Here is an 18,723-nt window from a genome sequence, read left to right on the forward strand (position 1 = left end):
TACGTGTACCAGATTCCCGACGCCAACCATGCCTCGTAACGCGGAAGAGCTAATCGGTTCTCTTTGTTCTGCTGGCCCCGTTCGATACCATGAAGTGTGTCACACATCAGCAACCCGCGCTGACTATCCACCAAGTCTGCCTCAACACTTTGGTTGATAAGTCTTCTTGCGAGTTCCTGATTGGCTGCTTCAATCTCCTGATAGGCCTCTCCAGCTTTCACCCATGGGTTATCTGAAGTAGCGAAATTACCGCCGTGACTGTTCACTGTAAACCGCTCAGTTGCTGACGCAAACGGGACGTCCAACCCATCGTTGCTGTGTGTTCCGTTAGGTCTCGAAGCAGTCGACTGTTTAGACTGACCATTCGTGGACAGAAGTGGACCATTTGGATTCCGCATGAGATCTTGTCCCCCATTACCACTATCACGGCGCTCCATGCCTAGGAAAAGGTGTGAACAGGGCGAAACGGCACAAGACTCGCGGTTAATGAGAATAATCATTTAAAACAGTTTATGCTCAAAGAAGCATCTCCTGGTTTAGGTTACGGCAATGCCTCGTCTAAGAAGGCAATCAGGCAAACCTTTCAGCCCAGTTGGGACGACCAGTACACACAGTACCACACATACACATACACAAGACCAACAGACTTTACCCCGTGAAATGAAAGCAACACAACCGAATTCGTTCAACCAGTCAACTGTTGCGTGAACAGCAATCCACTTTCGAATATTGTTGACGGAAACTCGGGGACTGCGCCTACCTGATGAGCCCCAAGAAGGGCGAAACGGGTCGTGGGCTGTCGAAGAGTGTTCAGCAACCTTGTGAGTAGTTTCCTTTATGAAAACCTAACAAATGTTCGCTCGGAGAACAAGTCTTGACAAGTACGTTGACAAAAAGGACAAATCTAGAAATGGTGGTGGGCTAAAACAGAATGTCACAACAAATACGGAGATATGTCCATAAGAGGCTTCCGTCTTTTTTTTTCAAATCCACTTTCGATGATGGGTCGGTGGACCAGTTGAGGACGTCTTTTAAATCTATAAAGCACTCAGAAACACCAATCAGGGTGAACCTCAATTGAACTCCCAGACAATAAGATGTAAGACTGTTGCCACATTGCGCTTGTGACTTGTGAATAGTGTTCAGTTGATTCAATGGGTCGAGACGATATGCGAGCATACAACTGATACTCGATTCTGGAAAGGTTCAGTTATCGCTTTATTGTATTCGAAATTCTATTAAGGCCAGTCATTCCTTTTGACTTTCTCTACTTTCGTTCGGAATTTGGAACCATCAAAGTTTCAATACAGCATAGTCACGGTAGCCGTTCGCTGAATTTATCACTAATTCCGGTATGGTGAAGCCTCATTCAGCGTCTTACCTCTCAACTACCAGTGGGGTTAGTTCAAAATCGAAGAAAAAATCAGCACACTTCAGGTTTTGCGGTGCTTTTTATTATCCAGTAAGAAAAACAAATAGCTTATTCACAATTTTATCAAACCCCTCCATTCGCACCTCCCACGATGCCTGGGAGCTTGTTTCAGCCGAGTACAGACCTTGTCATCGTAAAAAAATCATTCAGCTGTAGCACCCTTTCGGTGCCTAACTGCCATGTCACCCGAAGGTTGCACGAGGGCCGGGATACCGCCAGGTTACCCAGGCCTAGGCAGAAGTCGATAGGCAGAGGTCAGGTTCGAACCACGGACCTTCCGGTCAGTAAGTTCGCACTCTAACCACTTTGGCCATCTCGCCCCTAATCTTGTCATTATGCCTCAAGTGTTTTATGAGTGGATTCATGTCCACATATGTGTGCAACAGTCCACAGAATCAAGCATCCCAGAGGAAAACTGTGCTCTCGTTTACTACAGACACAAGTTTCAACAGTTCTTACCGAATTGTCCTTCGTACAAAAAAGTGACAAAGTTAGTCGTCAGGTATCCCAATGTAGGAACTGACAGTGTGAAACCGTAACGTCGTTCAGGGCCTAGCTGTCGTACTAACTCAAGGAAGCTCGAGGGCTGACAGTCAAATGACGGAGCTCCCGATCAGTAATTAGAGCATTCAACGCAGCGCTATCTGGAGGTCACTGGCGTAACAGTGGATACTACTGATGAAGCATGCGAGTAGTATGTCTTCTCGTAAATCCGCTTCGCACCTCTTGAAAAGTGAGATCTATTACGGCATTTGTGGAGTCGCAGTTGAGAAACAGTCAATGAATATCCAGGAAAGTTCAGGAAGACGCGTTGAAGGAGAATATGGATATTTAGCTTCTGTAAACAATATGCAAATGAGGGTTTTGCTTCCCTGTCCAATAGTCTGTAACTGTTCGCTTGGCGTTTTCTAATAAATAACTCCGCAGCCAAGGCCTTCTCCATTTCACTGGTAGTCTGAGCGCGTGGCATTCTCCTAGCATAGAAATAGTTTCCGAAAGGAAAAACACACTTGACTGTTGCATCAGTCAAACAAACCGACCCACCAGCGTTGAACAGTACCTTGTTCCAATCGTGACAGGATAACATGGGACCTGGTACATTAATTCTGTCATTCAAATGCACTCTAGGGTCTCAACAGCCCCACCCTACATACACACATTTGTGCGCATCAAACGAGCAGGAATGAAGCACACTGGCTGGAAACGCTTAGCCCTTAGATGCGAAGAGAAGAGCTTCTTATGTTACTTGGTAGCACATGATCCTCGGTAACCTCTATGGTGCATTGCCGTGAGGCTCTCGCAGTAAACTTCTGGTTTTCTCTGAACTCTACCCAAAGAAACTGGCCAAGATATTCTCCCCTAAGACATTCGAAAGAGAAAATGTGTATTCCTGCATCCGTTCAGCCATAAATTTCTTGTTCGGAAATTGTTGAATTGTTAACATTTAGGGAATTCAATATAGGCTGAATGTTGACAACGCCAATATCCAATCAGGTGAAAATTTGAAGAATCCAACTATTCGACGGGATCATTTGTTCCAAAATGCACTTGACACCGTTACGGATGCCCCTGTGAGCGGAAGTCGGTCTAAAACTCGTACAAGAAGAAACGGTGCATGCAAGCTAACTCACTTATTGTCACGGATCTATCAATGCTGTCTGCAGAAAGTGGGTTTCTTTCTGGGGACAAACGTGAATTTGCATCAGCAGATGAACTAGAGAGGCCGTCTGTGGATTGGGACGAAGAGAGCGGACACTCAGCCAGTTTCAGTCCACTCGGGCTGGTGTGGGTCGAAGGAGAAGGAAAAGGTTTTGCCATGGCTGTATGTGTTCTGCCACTACTACGGCGACCAGGAAGGTGGGTAATACGCGGCTCGATCACGTAGGCACTACCAGGAGACGTGTGCTGGGGTGCAGCCGGCAAAAGTTGACAGGGGGAATCCGCGGAAACGTCGTTACTCACCGACAACTTTGGCGATAACCCTAGAAACTGATCAGTCTTACTGGAATAACGAGCGGAAGCATAAGCACGTTTGCGCACGAAGTGTATTGTCTCTGTGAGCTCCTCGTTGCATTCCGGTCGATCGATTGTCAGACGACGCGTTGGATTAGTCTGTCGCGTCCTGCGGATAGAATGTTCATCACTAGTGTCCTGTTGGCATGGAGATTCCTTTGATGTGGACACGTCAGCTGACCCTGGGTCGACTGATGTTGCGGGTTTTCGTGGCTCCACACATGAGGACGGATACAAAATCCGTTCTTCTAAAACGGGTGACGACTGCAACTTCGTGAAAAGTGGACTAACACCTGAATCTGCACGGAGGAAAGAAAAAAACAGGTGAAAAACTGACGACGTTTGATGTGGCGGAACTGAGTCCACACGCTCACGCCTACTTTCTCTAGATCACGGTATGCACATTGACCAAGCTCAAGGCTATGTGCGATACCGTATTCTACCATAAATGACGAGATAGTTTTCGCCTCTACTTGGTGGGGGGTGGGGCTCTAGCTACGTGGATTGTACACCTAGTCCACGGCAGTAGCTTCGCTACTCTCATGGATTGGCCAAGATTGGTCGGTTCAGAGAAAGCACAAAAACAATATCAAAAGCTGAATCATAATCAAATCCTGATAAGCTCAGCCAAACAAAAACTTTCGCTCTAATTGAGACTCGCGTCGCATGAGCCTTAGGGAACAGGTTACTATGATTACGTGATATAAAAACATCCCATGCATCAAACGCTCCTTCTCAAAATGAGTTCTGGGTGTCCAACTGCAAAGAGGTGCGCATCACATATCCAACTCCGGGGAGTTATCTCGGGGGACCATCGTAACATATCAATGCTCAAGTTTCAGACACAGGTAATTACCAAAGTATTCGGCCAGACTAAGAACTGGCTGCCAATAAGATAGAACCTGAATCAATAAAGCACAAACCGAAAACTTCACACAACTGGCACATCACAAAACAATACCCCGGTAGCATTCGGATCTCGAGCACAACCTACTTGCATTGCTGCTATTTTTCCGTAAAGGTAGGGGTGAAGCGTTGTGTGATAGGCCCAGGTTAGAAGTGATCAAATGAGAAGAGGAATCCGAAGGTGATGGAGATGAATGAAGCGAATCCACACGTGGTTGTAGAACCATTTGTTGTTCGGTGACCGAGTCAGTGTGCTCCGAGTTGCGAGCAGACGATTCCGGATTAGCATAATCGGGGATGGTAGGTACGATCGGAGAATTCTGCAACGAGGACTGGAGAGTAGGCATGCGTCAATCAGTGAGACGTAATTATGAGGAGTTAAAAGAAACGGTAATCATGCTTCTCACGCCAAGTTGAATGCGAGCTCATTCTACTCGATTGTGTGCCCATAGCATGACCCTTCAGGCATGTGAGATGAACCGCTGTGTGGCCAGAGAAAAACATTGCCAACATGCTTTTCGATACACGTTTGAGAGTCATGTGCAACAGACTATCGAATTGTAAGAAGTTGGGGATGAGAAGTATGCTAGCGGCTAGAGAAAAATAACAGAAACGCTTCCTTCGGGTTTGGGTGATGGGTACGCCATCATCCAAAAGGTGAAGGAAAACAAAACGATACAAACGAAACTGAGAATCACAAACGATGTCATGCGGTCAACACTAAAAACTTACAATAAGGCTAGATAGATTCTGTGAAGAACCTGTAGGCGATAAAACCAAGTGTCAATCATCTACTAGCATGCGTTGTTTCACGACAGCAAGGAAACTAACTGGGTCTACAAAAGTTCTACTGTTGTCAAAGCGAACATATACCAAAGGGGTCCGTTCTATGAAGGAACACGATTAGGTGCCTCCTTTCGAGGTGCACAAGTACGGGTCTCTTGTTCAGGAGGACTCGTCTCTGCGGAATGTGCTTCTAATAGAAACCAGTAACTTCTGCGGTGCACAATATGCTCCTAATGGAGTACGTAATGCAGGGTGTCCCGTCCTGAGGAGATCATTGAAGAGTCCAACCGAGAAGTCACATACAGGTAACGTGTAACCGTTGAAGCAAGTTTCAGCTTATTAACTAAAAGTATCCTTCTCTGGGATGTAAACTATCCAGAAGCTGGTAGCCGTACTAGCGATCAGCCATAGTTCGTCTTGGAATGGGAGCTGGGAGATATTCATAGGAGCAATCCACAATCTGTGGAGACTGGCTGGGGAATGAACCCTCCGCAGGCGATTTGTGCTGGAACAAGGTGATATTCACTTTCTTGCCATCGTGAAAAGAGAAGCATGTCTTCTCACGATGACAAGAAAGTGTATATCACGTTGTTTCAACACAAATCCCCTGCAGAGGCGAGGTGGCTCAGTGGTCGGGGGGCGAATTTACTGAACGGAAGGTCCGTGGTTCAAACACAGCCTCTCCATCTCGACTTCTTCTGTCTAGACTTGGGCAACATGGCAGTATTCAAGCCTCCTTCGGGTGGCACAGCGGCTAAGCAATGAAAGAATGTTACTGCTGAACGATTACTATTATTACCAATATCCGGTGCAGTTTCATATACACCAAAAGCTTCACGACAGACTAACCAATGATCGAAAACCGAATAGTTCAACCACAGAACCCTTTCGAAAACTACCTGCCGCGTATCCCGAGGGAAGCACGAAGGTTCAGTCGCTTTCTATTCAAACAACGTCCGTACAATCCCGAAAATGGGTGGGCCTACCAAAAATAACATCTCAGAACTATTGTCCGTATTCCAACTACCTCTAGTTCACAACGTACGTGAGGATCCACCTACACATCACACCCATCTGCGTCTGACAGAATAGTTCACTTCTCGACCGTGCGGCTTCGTTGGCTCACATGTTTCCCCTCTCTGCATACTCAGACGACAGTTTTTGCCAAGCAAACAGGCTCTTCCTGACGATATGTATACTATCTATATACACTATATAAACCATATGTATGAAAACCATATGCACTATATAAATATACCCATGTTTATATTTACCAACAATGTAGCTATACTCAGAAAGAAAGAAGCGTTCAGCTGTAGCACCCTTCCGGTGCCTAGTTGCCATGCCACCCGAAGGAAGCACGAGGGCTGAGATACTGCCAGGTTGCCCAAGCCTAGACAGAGGAAGTCGAGAGGCGGAGGTCGTGCCGGAATGAACCGAAGGAAGCACGAGGGCTGGGATACTGCCAGGTTGCCCAAGCCGAGAGGCGGAGGTCGGATTCGAACCATACTCAGAAAGATGGCACCCGCACATCATCATCATCATTTTGGACAGCAGGTGATTGGAAATAGTAGAGGGGAGAAGACCGCACGCTACCGACTCAACAACCTAGTTGGATACCTATTGATCATTTTCTATCTTACGCAACTACCGGTTACAAAGCAAGAAAAGTGTGTTTCTATAAAACTCCTGAAAAAAAAACAGTGAAACATACGCAAAACGTACAAGCAAACAGAGTGGACTGGAGAAACACACACCAAGTCGGTATTCGAACAGTTGGAAGTTCAAAGGGCTTTGTGGGACTGACTGAAGACGGACTGATCCAGCGAAAAGAGATCACTAGGTTATTGGTTTGTTCGCCGAGCTTGGCAGTTGGATCGCAAACGTTGTATCACCAATCGAGGTGACATCGTCACTGTGGGGTTGAGTGAGTGAATTCCTCCTCTTCTGTCTGCCCTCATATAGTTTCTAAACAGCATCTGTTAACTCTGAAGTGATCGGTTGGTCCAGAGGCGGTCTTCGCGAAAGTTGATTGGTCAGCTGTGAATTTGAGTTGGTCTCATTCCCTTGTATCTAGTTGTTTCGCTGGACGCATTCAATTCGACAATTATTTGCTTCCGTTGTGACTGGATCGTTTCATTCTTGTTTTGCAGTCTGAATTTGTTCAATTCATTGGTTGATTCAGTGGCCTTCTGTTTTTAGTGGTTTTCTCCCTCTGATGCATTGCTCCGTTGGGTGTCGTTAGGTTTCTTGATTTCACATGTGGCTCAGAGTCCCGTGACCGTGCAGTTCTTTTGTTCGTAACGGCTAACAGATTAGGTCGATGTCGATGTGTTTAATGATCGATTTTTCTGTGGAGTACGACGCCTCGGCACTCTCGCTCTCGGCAGAAGAAATGACCCAATCTAACTTGTCTCGATCCACCAACAAAGGACATCAATCCAGTTGAGACAATGCTCAAATACTCGCACACGCAAGGACAAACTGGGAGTAAGACCAACTCAGATTTACAGGTGACCAATCAAACAGCGCGAAGACCGCCTCTGGACCAACCAATCACTTCAGATGCTGTTTGGAAACTATATGAGCACAGGCAGAAGAGGAGGAATTCACCCACTCAACTCCGCAGTGACGATGTCACCTCGATTGGTGAACGATTGGCGAACGCCGCAGTGACGATGTCACCTCGATTGGTGACTGCCAAGCTCGGCGAACGAACCAACGATCAAGAAGCGCACCCGAGCTATCTATATTCCACAACATCGCTAGGGATGATCACTATCCCGGCCAGCAACTAACTTGGTCGCCAAATTTGTTCCATTTTTAATGAAACGTAAAGTACTACACAAAGCCACCGAAACAAGTACATTAGTAGCTAAGAATTCAAAGAATGTGCGAAATATTAGAGGGCTGAAAAGTTATTAATGGAGTAGAAAAACTAGAAAAAAGGCGGAATTAACTAGTTGCTTAACAGTCATGACCTCTAGGAGAGGACAGCGGGAAAGAAACGAAGAAAAAAGACCAATAAATTCTTACCGAAAGACACTTGTATTCATCTGTTGGATTGTGTGGAGAAAAAGAAATCGTAGAGTCGTAGGGGTTCATTGCAGGAACCTCAGTTTCGGTCATTTGAACAACAGAGCCGAATAAAGTCCCATTCGATGGATGCTCCTCCGGGTCGTGCCGGTGACTGGTACGAGACATGGAAGTAGCGGGATGGGCTATTTCATCCTCAGGGCCAGAGGACACACTCTTCTCTGTGACCACGGGACTCGGGTCAATAAATGAGACATTTAATGTGTTTCTACATTGCAGGGCGGAGAAAAATCGATAAAACGCAGATGGTACAGACAGTCCAATTTGAAGAAACAGTAAAATGAAAAATCACGCTAACCTCATTACAAATAGAAGTAGGGTTTCCAGTAAACAATGTATGAGAAGGGGGAGAAGTGAAACAGTGATTGCATTATGCCCTTCCGTTGCAGCCACTGCACCAGAAAACCGCGTTCATGGGCCATACGCGAGTAAGGTATCAAAACAAGATAGCATTGGCTTGGATGGTTTCAGGCCACGTACTTACCACAAAATTCCACACTCATTGTTAGGTAATCATCGGCCCCGACAATCACCGTGACACTGTTTACCAGTGTAACGGTGATACTACTAATGGGAGGGCATGCGAGTAGTATGTATTCTCGTAAGTCAGCATTGCGTCTCTTGAAAAGTGAGATCTGCTACAGAATTTGTGGAGTCGCTTCGTAGCAATTGCTTGCATTTGAGTAACAGTCAATGAAAGCTCAGGTAGGCGCGTCCGAGGAGAAGATGGGTATTCAGTTTTTGTAAACAAGATTCATATGAGAGTTTTGCTTCCCTGTCCAATAGTCCGTAAGTGTTCAGTTGGTGTTTTCTAGTAAATAACTCCGCAGCGAATGCTTTCTTCCTTTCACCAGTAGTCCGATCGTTCTGCCTCAATAAAGAGCTTATTAGAAATGGTCAGCTTAGCAGCCGAATTCGCCGCAGACAGCAGTGGTCTCATGTCTTATGTGTATTTCAGCGAAGTATGATAGTTATCTGCAAGCATGTGCCCGACAATGGTTGATCCAGTTAGCCTGGTGTGGTGACTTCAAAGCATTGGCCAGCTGAGTCGCTCGACTGCAGATATATGGCCATTGATTCGGATGCAACAGCTAGCTCAGGCACTAATGAAAGGTTACTTACATTGGCCGAATCCCAGCACGGTTACCTCGCGGAGGCCAGTGTAGCCACACACACACACACACCCTATGTTTTATGCAGTGCAAAAACCACTTGAAAATAACTGCGTAACTCGATGTACCGGTTGTCAACAGCAAGATAATTTCGTTACCTGAAAACTCATGGTCGAGTAGTTGTCGCACTGAAGTGGTACCAAAAAAGTGTCTGTGTGGTGCTGTGAGTTGAAGTGCACAAAATTTTGCATTGTTGCGTTACAAATAGGTATCTAATCCGTCGTAAACAATTTCTGCGCAGCGTCTATTCACGCGAACCAGTCACATGAATCTAGGCGTATTGACAGCCCCCAGTCCAATCAAAGTCACGCGCAACACGATACCCAGTAAACCCATACGAGAACTGAGGAGACTGGATATTCGGGGCAGCCGGCACCTGGCTTTGCCACATGACTGTGGATCGGAATTCTGCGCAGCGTCTATTCACGCGAACCAGTCACATGAATCTAGGCGTATTGACAGCCCCCAGTCCAATCAAAGTCACGCGCAACACGATACCCAGTAAACCCATACGAGAACTGAGGAGACTGGATATTCGGGGCAGCCGGCACCTGGCTTTGCCACATGAGTGTGGATCGGAAAACCTAATCCGAAACATCCGCAAAAGAGCCGTAGAGTTTCTCCTACTCAACGATTACTCATCAGAAACAGTTAAATAATCAGCTGTGCGTCAGAAAAACGGAGTGGACGAGTTTTCCAGCTCCTTATGAGGAGGTTTTGGATTCGAAAATTGGTCTACCGCCCGAGTTGGGGGTTAGTCTTCCCAGGAAACCAGCCGTCCAGTCACTGCGTAATTTAAGCACATAGTGGAATATGAGGAACACATAATGACGTGATGACATGAGAACTGCTTTGGGTCCTAATACCATCAGGAACAAGCTAGATAGAGCGACTCTTTCCATATCGCCCAGGATCACACTTTCACTCGGTTGTTTTCCTCCACAGTCTGTGCATGAACGTGGTCGGTTTTTGACCAAACAACCCACACACTAAGTGTGTTTGGCCGCACGAAATACATTAGCTGTACAAACATGTCTGCACTCGAATTGAAGAAAAGAGTTTGCTTTGAAACGGACTTGATTGTGTGTTCAAATCGAGATTTTAGAGCCAACGAACACACTGAATGTGACAGTCTCTGACTGGCGACATGTGCCTTGCTACACTAGGTGGTGCGATTGGCTTGTACTCTCCGTTTTAGAGGGAGAATACTCTAAAAAACCGCTAAGGCGGACAAGGACGGTTACAAACGGTCGATAAGGTGAGTTACGCCAGAGGCAAAGGTAATTCAGCGGTGATGCCGAAGACAACTCCAACCTACGCAAAAGATTTAGCTCAAGAACCCAAACAGTTTTCTGAGCCGAACGATCTGTCTGCTAAAAGGCATTCATTACCCATAGTAGTTCACCTGTTCCGTAGCCCTTGAAAAAATGGTTTCATATGGCTTCGGTCCAGGAAAATCGACCGGAAATTCACAAGATCAAAAAGTACTGAGCCCACCATCATCATCGCCATCCACAGTAATGTTTGAGTGCACTTTTCAGCGAATAGGGTAGCGTCAGAACGCGAGTAACTTAATAGATAAACCCAAGTACAAGAATATTCGTTTTCTGGAACGAACATGCACGGATGGTCACTGAAAATTGAGCGAGTAGTTGTAGTTTCATGATACCAAAAACAGACAGTGGTTGGGGCAAATCAGATGGCTGGAAATTTACAAGGTATCTCTCTCGCGCCTGGTGTAGGCGGTGGAACAGGAACGCGGGAATGATTGTCGATGGGCGCACACAAATTTCGTCGGCTGAATCTGTTGATGAAGTACAACAATTGAAGAGAATGTGTCAGTTGCACTGCTGCATTAAAGGAAGAACTACCTGTCAGTGTATCAGCAGAACTCCACACTGTGCAAAACAGGAATTGCAGTGCGCAGACTACCGCCGAAGCTCGTAGCAAACTATATACAGCAGGACAATAGTCACGATTTGCAGGAATCATTCAGTGTAGACCAAAAACAGCGACCTAACGAGAAAAAGATTGACTAACCTGGAGGAACGGATTATGTTGGAAATTTGAAGGAATGTCATGGATCGTACAGGCTGTCCATTGAGGGCTTGGACACGTGACCCAACGCGAATGCCACCTGCGTCTGCAGATCCACCTCGTTCCACTTTGACCACCAAGGCTGTGGAGCCGAAAGGTCGACCTAAAAGGTGAGACATATAGAAAGTATAGCACCTGGGAACGTAGGATGTGTCAGACTGTAACACCCTTCCCGGTGCCCAGCTACCATGCCACTCGAAGGAAGCACGAGGGCTGGGACACTGCCAGGTTGCCCAAACCTAGAGAGAAGTCGAATTGCAGAGACCAGGTTCGAAACACGGTCAATAAATTCGCGCTATAACCATTGGGCCGTTTCGCTTGGAAGGAGCGATATTGACTGGATTGTCGAGTGACAGATTGTCATTTACAACCACGCAGTAACACATGACGGTTTGCGCGCCTCCACAACCCAATTAAGTACACTATGGATGACGCCAGATTTCTAACCCTCGAGGTTGGTAGTCAGAACGTGAGTGGCGATTCGACCCTTACAAAGTCAAATGTCGTGGCATTTTTCTGTCCAATACCGCTGTGTTGCGTTCAGACGAGGATCGTAATCATTCCTCAGTTTCAGCTAATGGCACCTCGGTGGTAGCCCACGCCTACCGCATACAAATGTCGTACAGTAATGACAACTGAGATCAGGACAATGATAGCGGTGACGTTAAGATGTGTGTTTGGTCAGGAAAACCATTCGCGCCGCACATGCTATGTTAACACCGACTTGCCTAGCTACGCCATAATTTCTCGTTACCATCAACATCATCATTGACAACAACACCAGACGAGAACACTAGTGTTCCACTGCCATACAACCTTGTCCATGTATTTGAATATAGTCCAGCAGAGGAAAAAAGAGAAGGGATAAGGAGAGGGAGCTACGGCCAGTCCAGTGCAAACATCCGAGGAGTCTACACATCCAGTATGCGACCAGACAATCTGGATAGAAACTGACAGCATGAACTCCAGTGATATCTGCTATCCTTCATATCGTGCAGTGTCACCAGCTAAGTACAGATGGGGTCATGTGGATCCCATCCTGGAAAGCGAGTAGCACCAACGGCACCCACAATTCACGTAACATGCTTCATTCCCTTTTGTCATTTAAAATCCTCTCCACCTCTAGGTTTCCAAAACTCCGAATTAGTCACGGAAAAAAGCGCTCATTTCGGTAGTCGGCAACTCGGCAGGTGTAACACATACCTCAGTCAATTTAGCCTACAACGCAGGATGTATTCTTTGAGCGAGGTACTCTCTGCTTTTACAAAAGCCCGTTTCATGATCGATCACCATGTTGCAGAATTCGCTAGTTTCAATCAATCCTAGCTATACTTCTCAGCCGTCGGCAATCAAAGACTCGATGTCATAGACACTGCACCCGAAGTGGCACGTCTGGCTGCCGCACAACAACGCCTGATACACGCGTCCTTTCAGATTAAATGAGATGCCTGTTTGACGGCGCAAATCCGGAGGCGCAATTCTGGCCTCTGAGATTCGTGCACTGATTTCGTCTGTCACACCGCCGACAGAGCTATTGCAACTTCCAGGATGACCGTGATTAGGTTTTTAAGTAATCATTGTGCCTCCCTCACTTGCTCAAAAATGAGGACAATGTCATCGGCGTACTTAAGGTTAACAAGATCCTCGACCGGAGAGATCTGAATACCGGGGATTCGGAGAGCTTCTAGTGTTCGCTTCATCATCTCAACAAAAACGAAATTAAACGAAAATGAAGGGAGTGTACATAAATGTTGGAAAGCACTGCTTGTAGGAATGGTTTTGAGAGCTCCCAGTACATTCGTACGCGCCCATATATGAATACGGAAAGACCATGATATTCACAAACTTCTTGGGCATACCCCGTTGCGTAATCGTGTTGGAAAGGACTAAGCGGTCCGCAAATTCGAATGAACACTTGGATAGTAGGGCACCTATACGCCTGTGACTGCTCTAACAGGGGGCGTGAAGACGTAGTCCACTGGGTGCCTTCCAAGCCAAAATCATGCTTGCTGTTCTCGAGGTCGCTCTCCACATTCCTTCCTAAGACGACATAGAATAACCGACATTAACAGTTTAGTTACAGTTGGGTGCAAGATAATTCTTCTGTGATTGCAATATTCACTGAGAGAACAATTTTTGGAAATGGGCACCACTACTAACCCAAATTAATTGGTTAGAAATATCTCTTACTCTCAGCTACAGGCAAATAAGTTGGACAAGTACCGACCAAGGATTCCAGCTTCATCTTTAAACAGACCGCGTGGTAGGTCGTCAAGACCATCATCTCGGTGACGCATGAGGGACAAAAGGTATTCGCTTATTTCTGAAGCCACCAGGGGTTCCAAGTTCGCTGTCCATGGCAGCGTTGCCAGTCCATTATCCGACTGAGCAACTGAAGGTGGCCAATTTAATTAGTTTTGAAGGCTTTCAGCCAGAAGATTCAAGCGATCCTCTTTTTATACATAAACAAGCCATTGTTACCTGTGATTGTTTCGCTCATAGGAGACTTGTATTGAACTGTTGCACTTATCAACTGGAAGTTTACGCACACTACAGGAGTTTTTCGCCTGCGCCTTCCCTCTTCGGCTTTCTGGACCCACGGAATTTCTCCATCAATGTGGGTTCTCTCTTTCGTTTGAAGTCCAACAGTTCGTCGAGCGGTCGACACATAATTGATTACGACCCGGATAAAGTGAACTGGAAGTTTACGCACACTACAGGAGTTTTTCGCCTGCGCCTTCCCTCTTCGGCTTTCTGGACCCACGGAATTTCTCCATCAATGTGGGTTCTCTCTTTCGTTTGAAGTCCAACAGTTCGTCGAGCGGTCGACACATAATTGATTACGACCCGGATAAAGTGACGACTCTGACACCAGTGAATGAAGCTACATCTTTGCTAGTAGCATTTCCAGTTTCTTCACACTTTCACACATTGTCTCCTGTCTTCGCATCCCTGCCCTCCAATGTAAACGGAACTTTCAGAATATCCCGTGTCATCACTGACTGCAATCCTACCTGTACTAAGTTGTCAAAAAGAAGACCAGCGACCTGATAAACCTAGTAGATATCTCAAATCCTCGCACTGCACTTAACATACTAGTCCGCAGAGTAGAAATATTAAGGCAGCAGGCTCTTATCCAGAACTTGGAATGGCTGAATACCAACGTTTGGTGTATTTTCAAAGCTTGCCACTAAGGCAAGTATCGATGGCGATTCGATACCCCGCTTCAAAGAAGCGAAGCACAATCATTCTTGGGTTGCTGGATAAAACGAAATGCCCGACAAGAGTTTAGGTGCTTGTCGAACCTCTTCTTAAATTCCAAAGAATTCAAACTTGGAAGTTTGTATGGTGAAAGAAAATATGCTGAATAGTGTTCACATTATTCGGCATATTCGGCAAAGTAGTATTTTCATGCTAATAGGTATTGTACCTGTCTCGTCAACGCGCAAAGTCTTGTTGCAAGTCTTGGGAATTTAAACCATGGAACCTGACCATGACATAAGGACTACTAGAGAGAAAGAGGGATTCACGTAATTAGATGCTTGCATCACTTTGGACGACTATTAACAATGCTGATGAAGTTAATGCGAGAACCGTTTTAGATGCCTCCGATCTCTTCATTTTAGTCCTTTGTCGAAAGGCATGGTCTACAGTGCGACAGAGCCAGACGTTGCTTTACGCTTGTGAAACTTGATCAATGTGTGGAAAAGAGAAGATTGCTCGTGTTTAGTAACCGCGACCGTCAACGCGGTGAACCCGTATCATGAAAACACCGACTCAGCAATGTCGATATGCGATAACAACGACGAGACCGTGCTCAGTATTGTGCAGTTGATGATCAGGATTATGATACGACGAATGCTTTTCTCCTGCAGCCTCATCTATCAAGCCTAAACCGTGCATCTTGCATGCCAGGCCATCGACTGTGTCACCCTACTCTGTCTTCCGAAGCAGACAAACATATGACATGAAGACCAGAAAATAAAGAGCAGCAGATGACTAAGCTGCACTGGTAGGGGCGTTGGGGCATCCAACGATTAAATGTACTCACTTGCGTGATATCACACAGTCAATGGCACTGTTGTTCTTCCTCATCAGTCCTCTGTTCTTTTGAAGTTTTTGTTTCCTCTCTGTCGGTACATAAGCTCTGTCACCTATTGTTGTACACACACACACGATTCACAACTGAAACGAACACCAGGATTCAGGTGCAGGTACCTTGATGGTTTCGAATGATATCGATTTGACCGTTGCAAAGTAGCCAGCTTGTCCGCTGACCGACCTATTAGCAGCGTTTGCGTTACGAGGATCAAACCTCTTCTAAGCACTACTCGCCGCACCAATAAAATATCAAGTAACTAGGAATCTAGGCTTGTTTACTAACAAAGAGAGGCGTATATACGGTACTTTTATGTCACTTTTCTTGGGTACTGGCAAGCTTTCGTGCCGCTGTCCGTTCACTTTGCTGTACACTAGTATTTTGGTACGTGAGAAACTGTCAGAGCTCTTGACTTCAAAAAAACCGGCCCAACAGCGTCCGTTTGTTACTTGAGACCAGTGCCCGTGAACTGGATCCACCGTTCTTGTCACCATTCGGATACCTGGACTTACAATTTGTTTCGACGGCTGTTCCCCGTCTGTCGTGTCGTGGACCGGAGGTATATACCCTATTGCTTAATATCTTCTGACCTCGTGTGAATTGTTTCCTTCGATATCATTAGATCTATGGACCGTTGTCCTCACTAGCGCGGTACGCTTTGAGATAGATAGGTAGAGCAAACAAAGATCCCGCGTGATCCGCGCCAATCTAATATAAAACTAGCTTAATACAAGCAGTCCGACGTTCAGACACCTCCAGGCATTCAAACAATCTGTTTAGAAATTGACCACAAGAATATCGTTGACAGCGACTGGTAATCGTATCTTGCAGCGTCACCAACCAGACTCGGTAGGGATCACGCAGCCCCATCCCCAAAGGCGAATCACATCGACAGCACCCAGAATTTTCGTAGTCACTTTCATACCCCATTGCTAGGTTAAAGGTTAGGCATCTCGTCGCCTGCACCGCTCTCAACTGGGCACGGCAACCAGTTCTCTTCGGCGAACGACGGTTCGGTATGCGCAATACGTGAAACAACTATCGCAGTTTCTGGTGCTGGACACACTACATAACCAAAAACTCGTTTTCTATTTGCCTCTTTGCAGATTCGTCGAACCCAAAATACACGGCAATGGTTCTAAGATAACAGCGGTCGAAAACCTGAAGAGGGCTCAGCTCCGCTGTTCGAATAGACCACGTTTCACAGCCATACAACATAACCACCTGTACTTTATCGTAATCCCTCGAGATTCCACAACTTCGAATGCTTCTCCCTGTATTGTAATCGTCGTATACAACATCCGAGAACATGACCATAAACCACGTGGGTGCAAAGTGTATAACAATGACTTGGATGACTTTAGTTATTTTACATAAAGACACCTGCACCTTCTCCGCCTCTTCGAAGACAAGAGAGATGTCGTCTGCACGTTCCAGATCAACAAGGTTTTCGTCAGAAGCCATGTGAATACCAGGGTTTTGACGACTTTCCGGCGTTCGTCTCATTGTTTCACCAATCACGAAATTAAATAGGAACGGAGAAAGTCGGCACCTCTGACGGACGCCGCCTTGCGTACGGAAGCCTCTGAAAGATCTCTGTGCACTTGTTGTACACTTACTCTGTTTTTTAAAGCTAAATCACTTTTTCTCGTTTCAGCTCGTAGTGTCAGTCTTAGATGAATAAAGCCTTCCTTCTCGGTCCTCAGTTTCTCCGTCCTTTATTTGGTTACCATCGTCAAACAATTTACTCATCCAAAAAATTTTATCCAAGAATGGATCAATTCTTACGTCCTGAACGGTTCGATACCGATGCCAATACTCAGGACACGACATATATCTAGGAGCATTGATTTTGTAAATTCCGAAAATTCCCCTGCGTCAACTGCTTTTCATTCACCAGATAAACATCTTGTTAATACCATCGTCAAACAATTTACTCATCCAAAAAATTTTATCCAAGAATGGATCAATTCTTACGTCCTGAACGGTTCGATACCGATGCCAATACTCAGGACACGACATATATCTAGGAGCATTGATTTTGTAAATTCCGAAAATTCCCCTGCGTCAACTGCTTTTCATTCACCAGATAAACTGAAAATCTTGTTAAGCTACGTTGTTCCTAGTGTTCACTGCTTCATCAAGAACTGTAAGGAATATGAATCAGCTACTGCAAAGTTGCGGGAAATCTATTTACAACCGAAAAATGAAATTCTCGCCCGGCACCTTTTAAATACTTGTAATCAAGACGGATACCCAAACCTTGATCAATTTGTGCAAAAGCCTCGCAGTTTGTTGCCAAATTACCGCCTTACGGCTGTCAGTGCAGGACATATCGATGAAGCATTACAAGGCGCATTTCTTACTTGACTTTATATGGATACTAATCGTCAGATGCTATTGGAACATAAGTCGCTGGATTTTAAAATCACCTAGAATCATGCGAAATAGGTCGAATCAGAGCAAAAATAGTCGCAGTCGCTTTTGCCGAACAATAAATTGCCCTGTGCTACCGTATTGAACCACCCACAAAAGTCTCAAGCAACATCGTCTGAACAGATGATTTCTACTAGTGTGGGGTCTTCATGTTTCCTTTGTGGCTATGCTCGGCACCCGCGTTGTAAATGCCCCGCTAAATTATCGACCTACAAAATTGTTGGACGGGCATTTTCAAAAAGTATGCAGATCCGCCACTAATCTGAGAAACACCTCATCCGTTTCAAGTGGACCATCTTGCATCAGTGCTGCGGCCTCCGAGTGTCTCAAGGAAGCAGTCACCAATGTAAAAGCCAATAGCATCCCACTTCGAGCTCTTGTTGATACAGGTAGTTTCATCATCATCATCATCGACAGCATGACATCAGTGTTCAACACCGATGCTTCACTGCCGTACAACCATGGCTTATTCGAATAAAGGTGGACGGGGAAGGGACTTAGTGCTAGCTTAACACAATCATTCCGAGCTGCCTACACCTCCAGACATTCACTCAGGCAACCTGGATAGAAACTGACAACAAGAACGCCACTGACATCGGTTGACAGCCATATCTTGTAGTGTCTCCAACCAGGCACAGTGAGGATCACGCGGTCCCCATCCTGGAAGGCGAGTAGCACCGACAGCA

General features: G+C 45.9%; 1 protein-coding gene across 1 annotated transcript in view; it reads right to left on the reverse strand.

Moving 5' to 3' along the window:
• The window catches only part of T265_14657 (hypothetical protein), a gene marked incomplete at both ends in the record, with an annotated part of 81,444 nt that overhangs the window by 55,520 nt on the left and 7,201 nt on the right, over positions 1–18,723 (reverse strand). The window contains 5 exon segments of the mRNA XM_009174653.1: positions 4–439; positions 3,064–3,744; positions 4,440–4,683; positions 8,174–8,441; positions 11,446–11,605. Coding sequence (XP_009172917.1) covers positions 4–439; positions 3,064–3,744; positions 4,440–4,683; positions 8,174–8,441; positions 11,446–11,605 — 1,789 coding nt within the window.

Source organism: Opisthorchis viverrini (assembly GCF_000715545.1).
Source record: "Opisthorchis viverrini unplaced genomic scaffold opera_v5_232, whole genome shotgun sequence".
NCBI classification, from domain to species: domain Eukaryota; kingdom Metazoa; phylum Platyhelminthes; class Trematoda; order Opisthorchiida; family Opisthorchiidae; genus Opisthorchis; species Opisthorchis viverrini.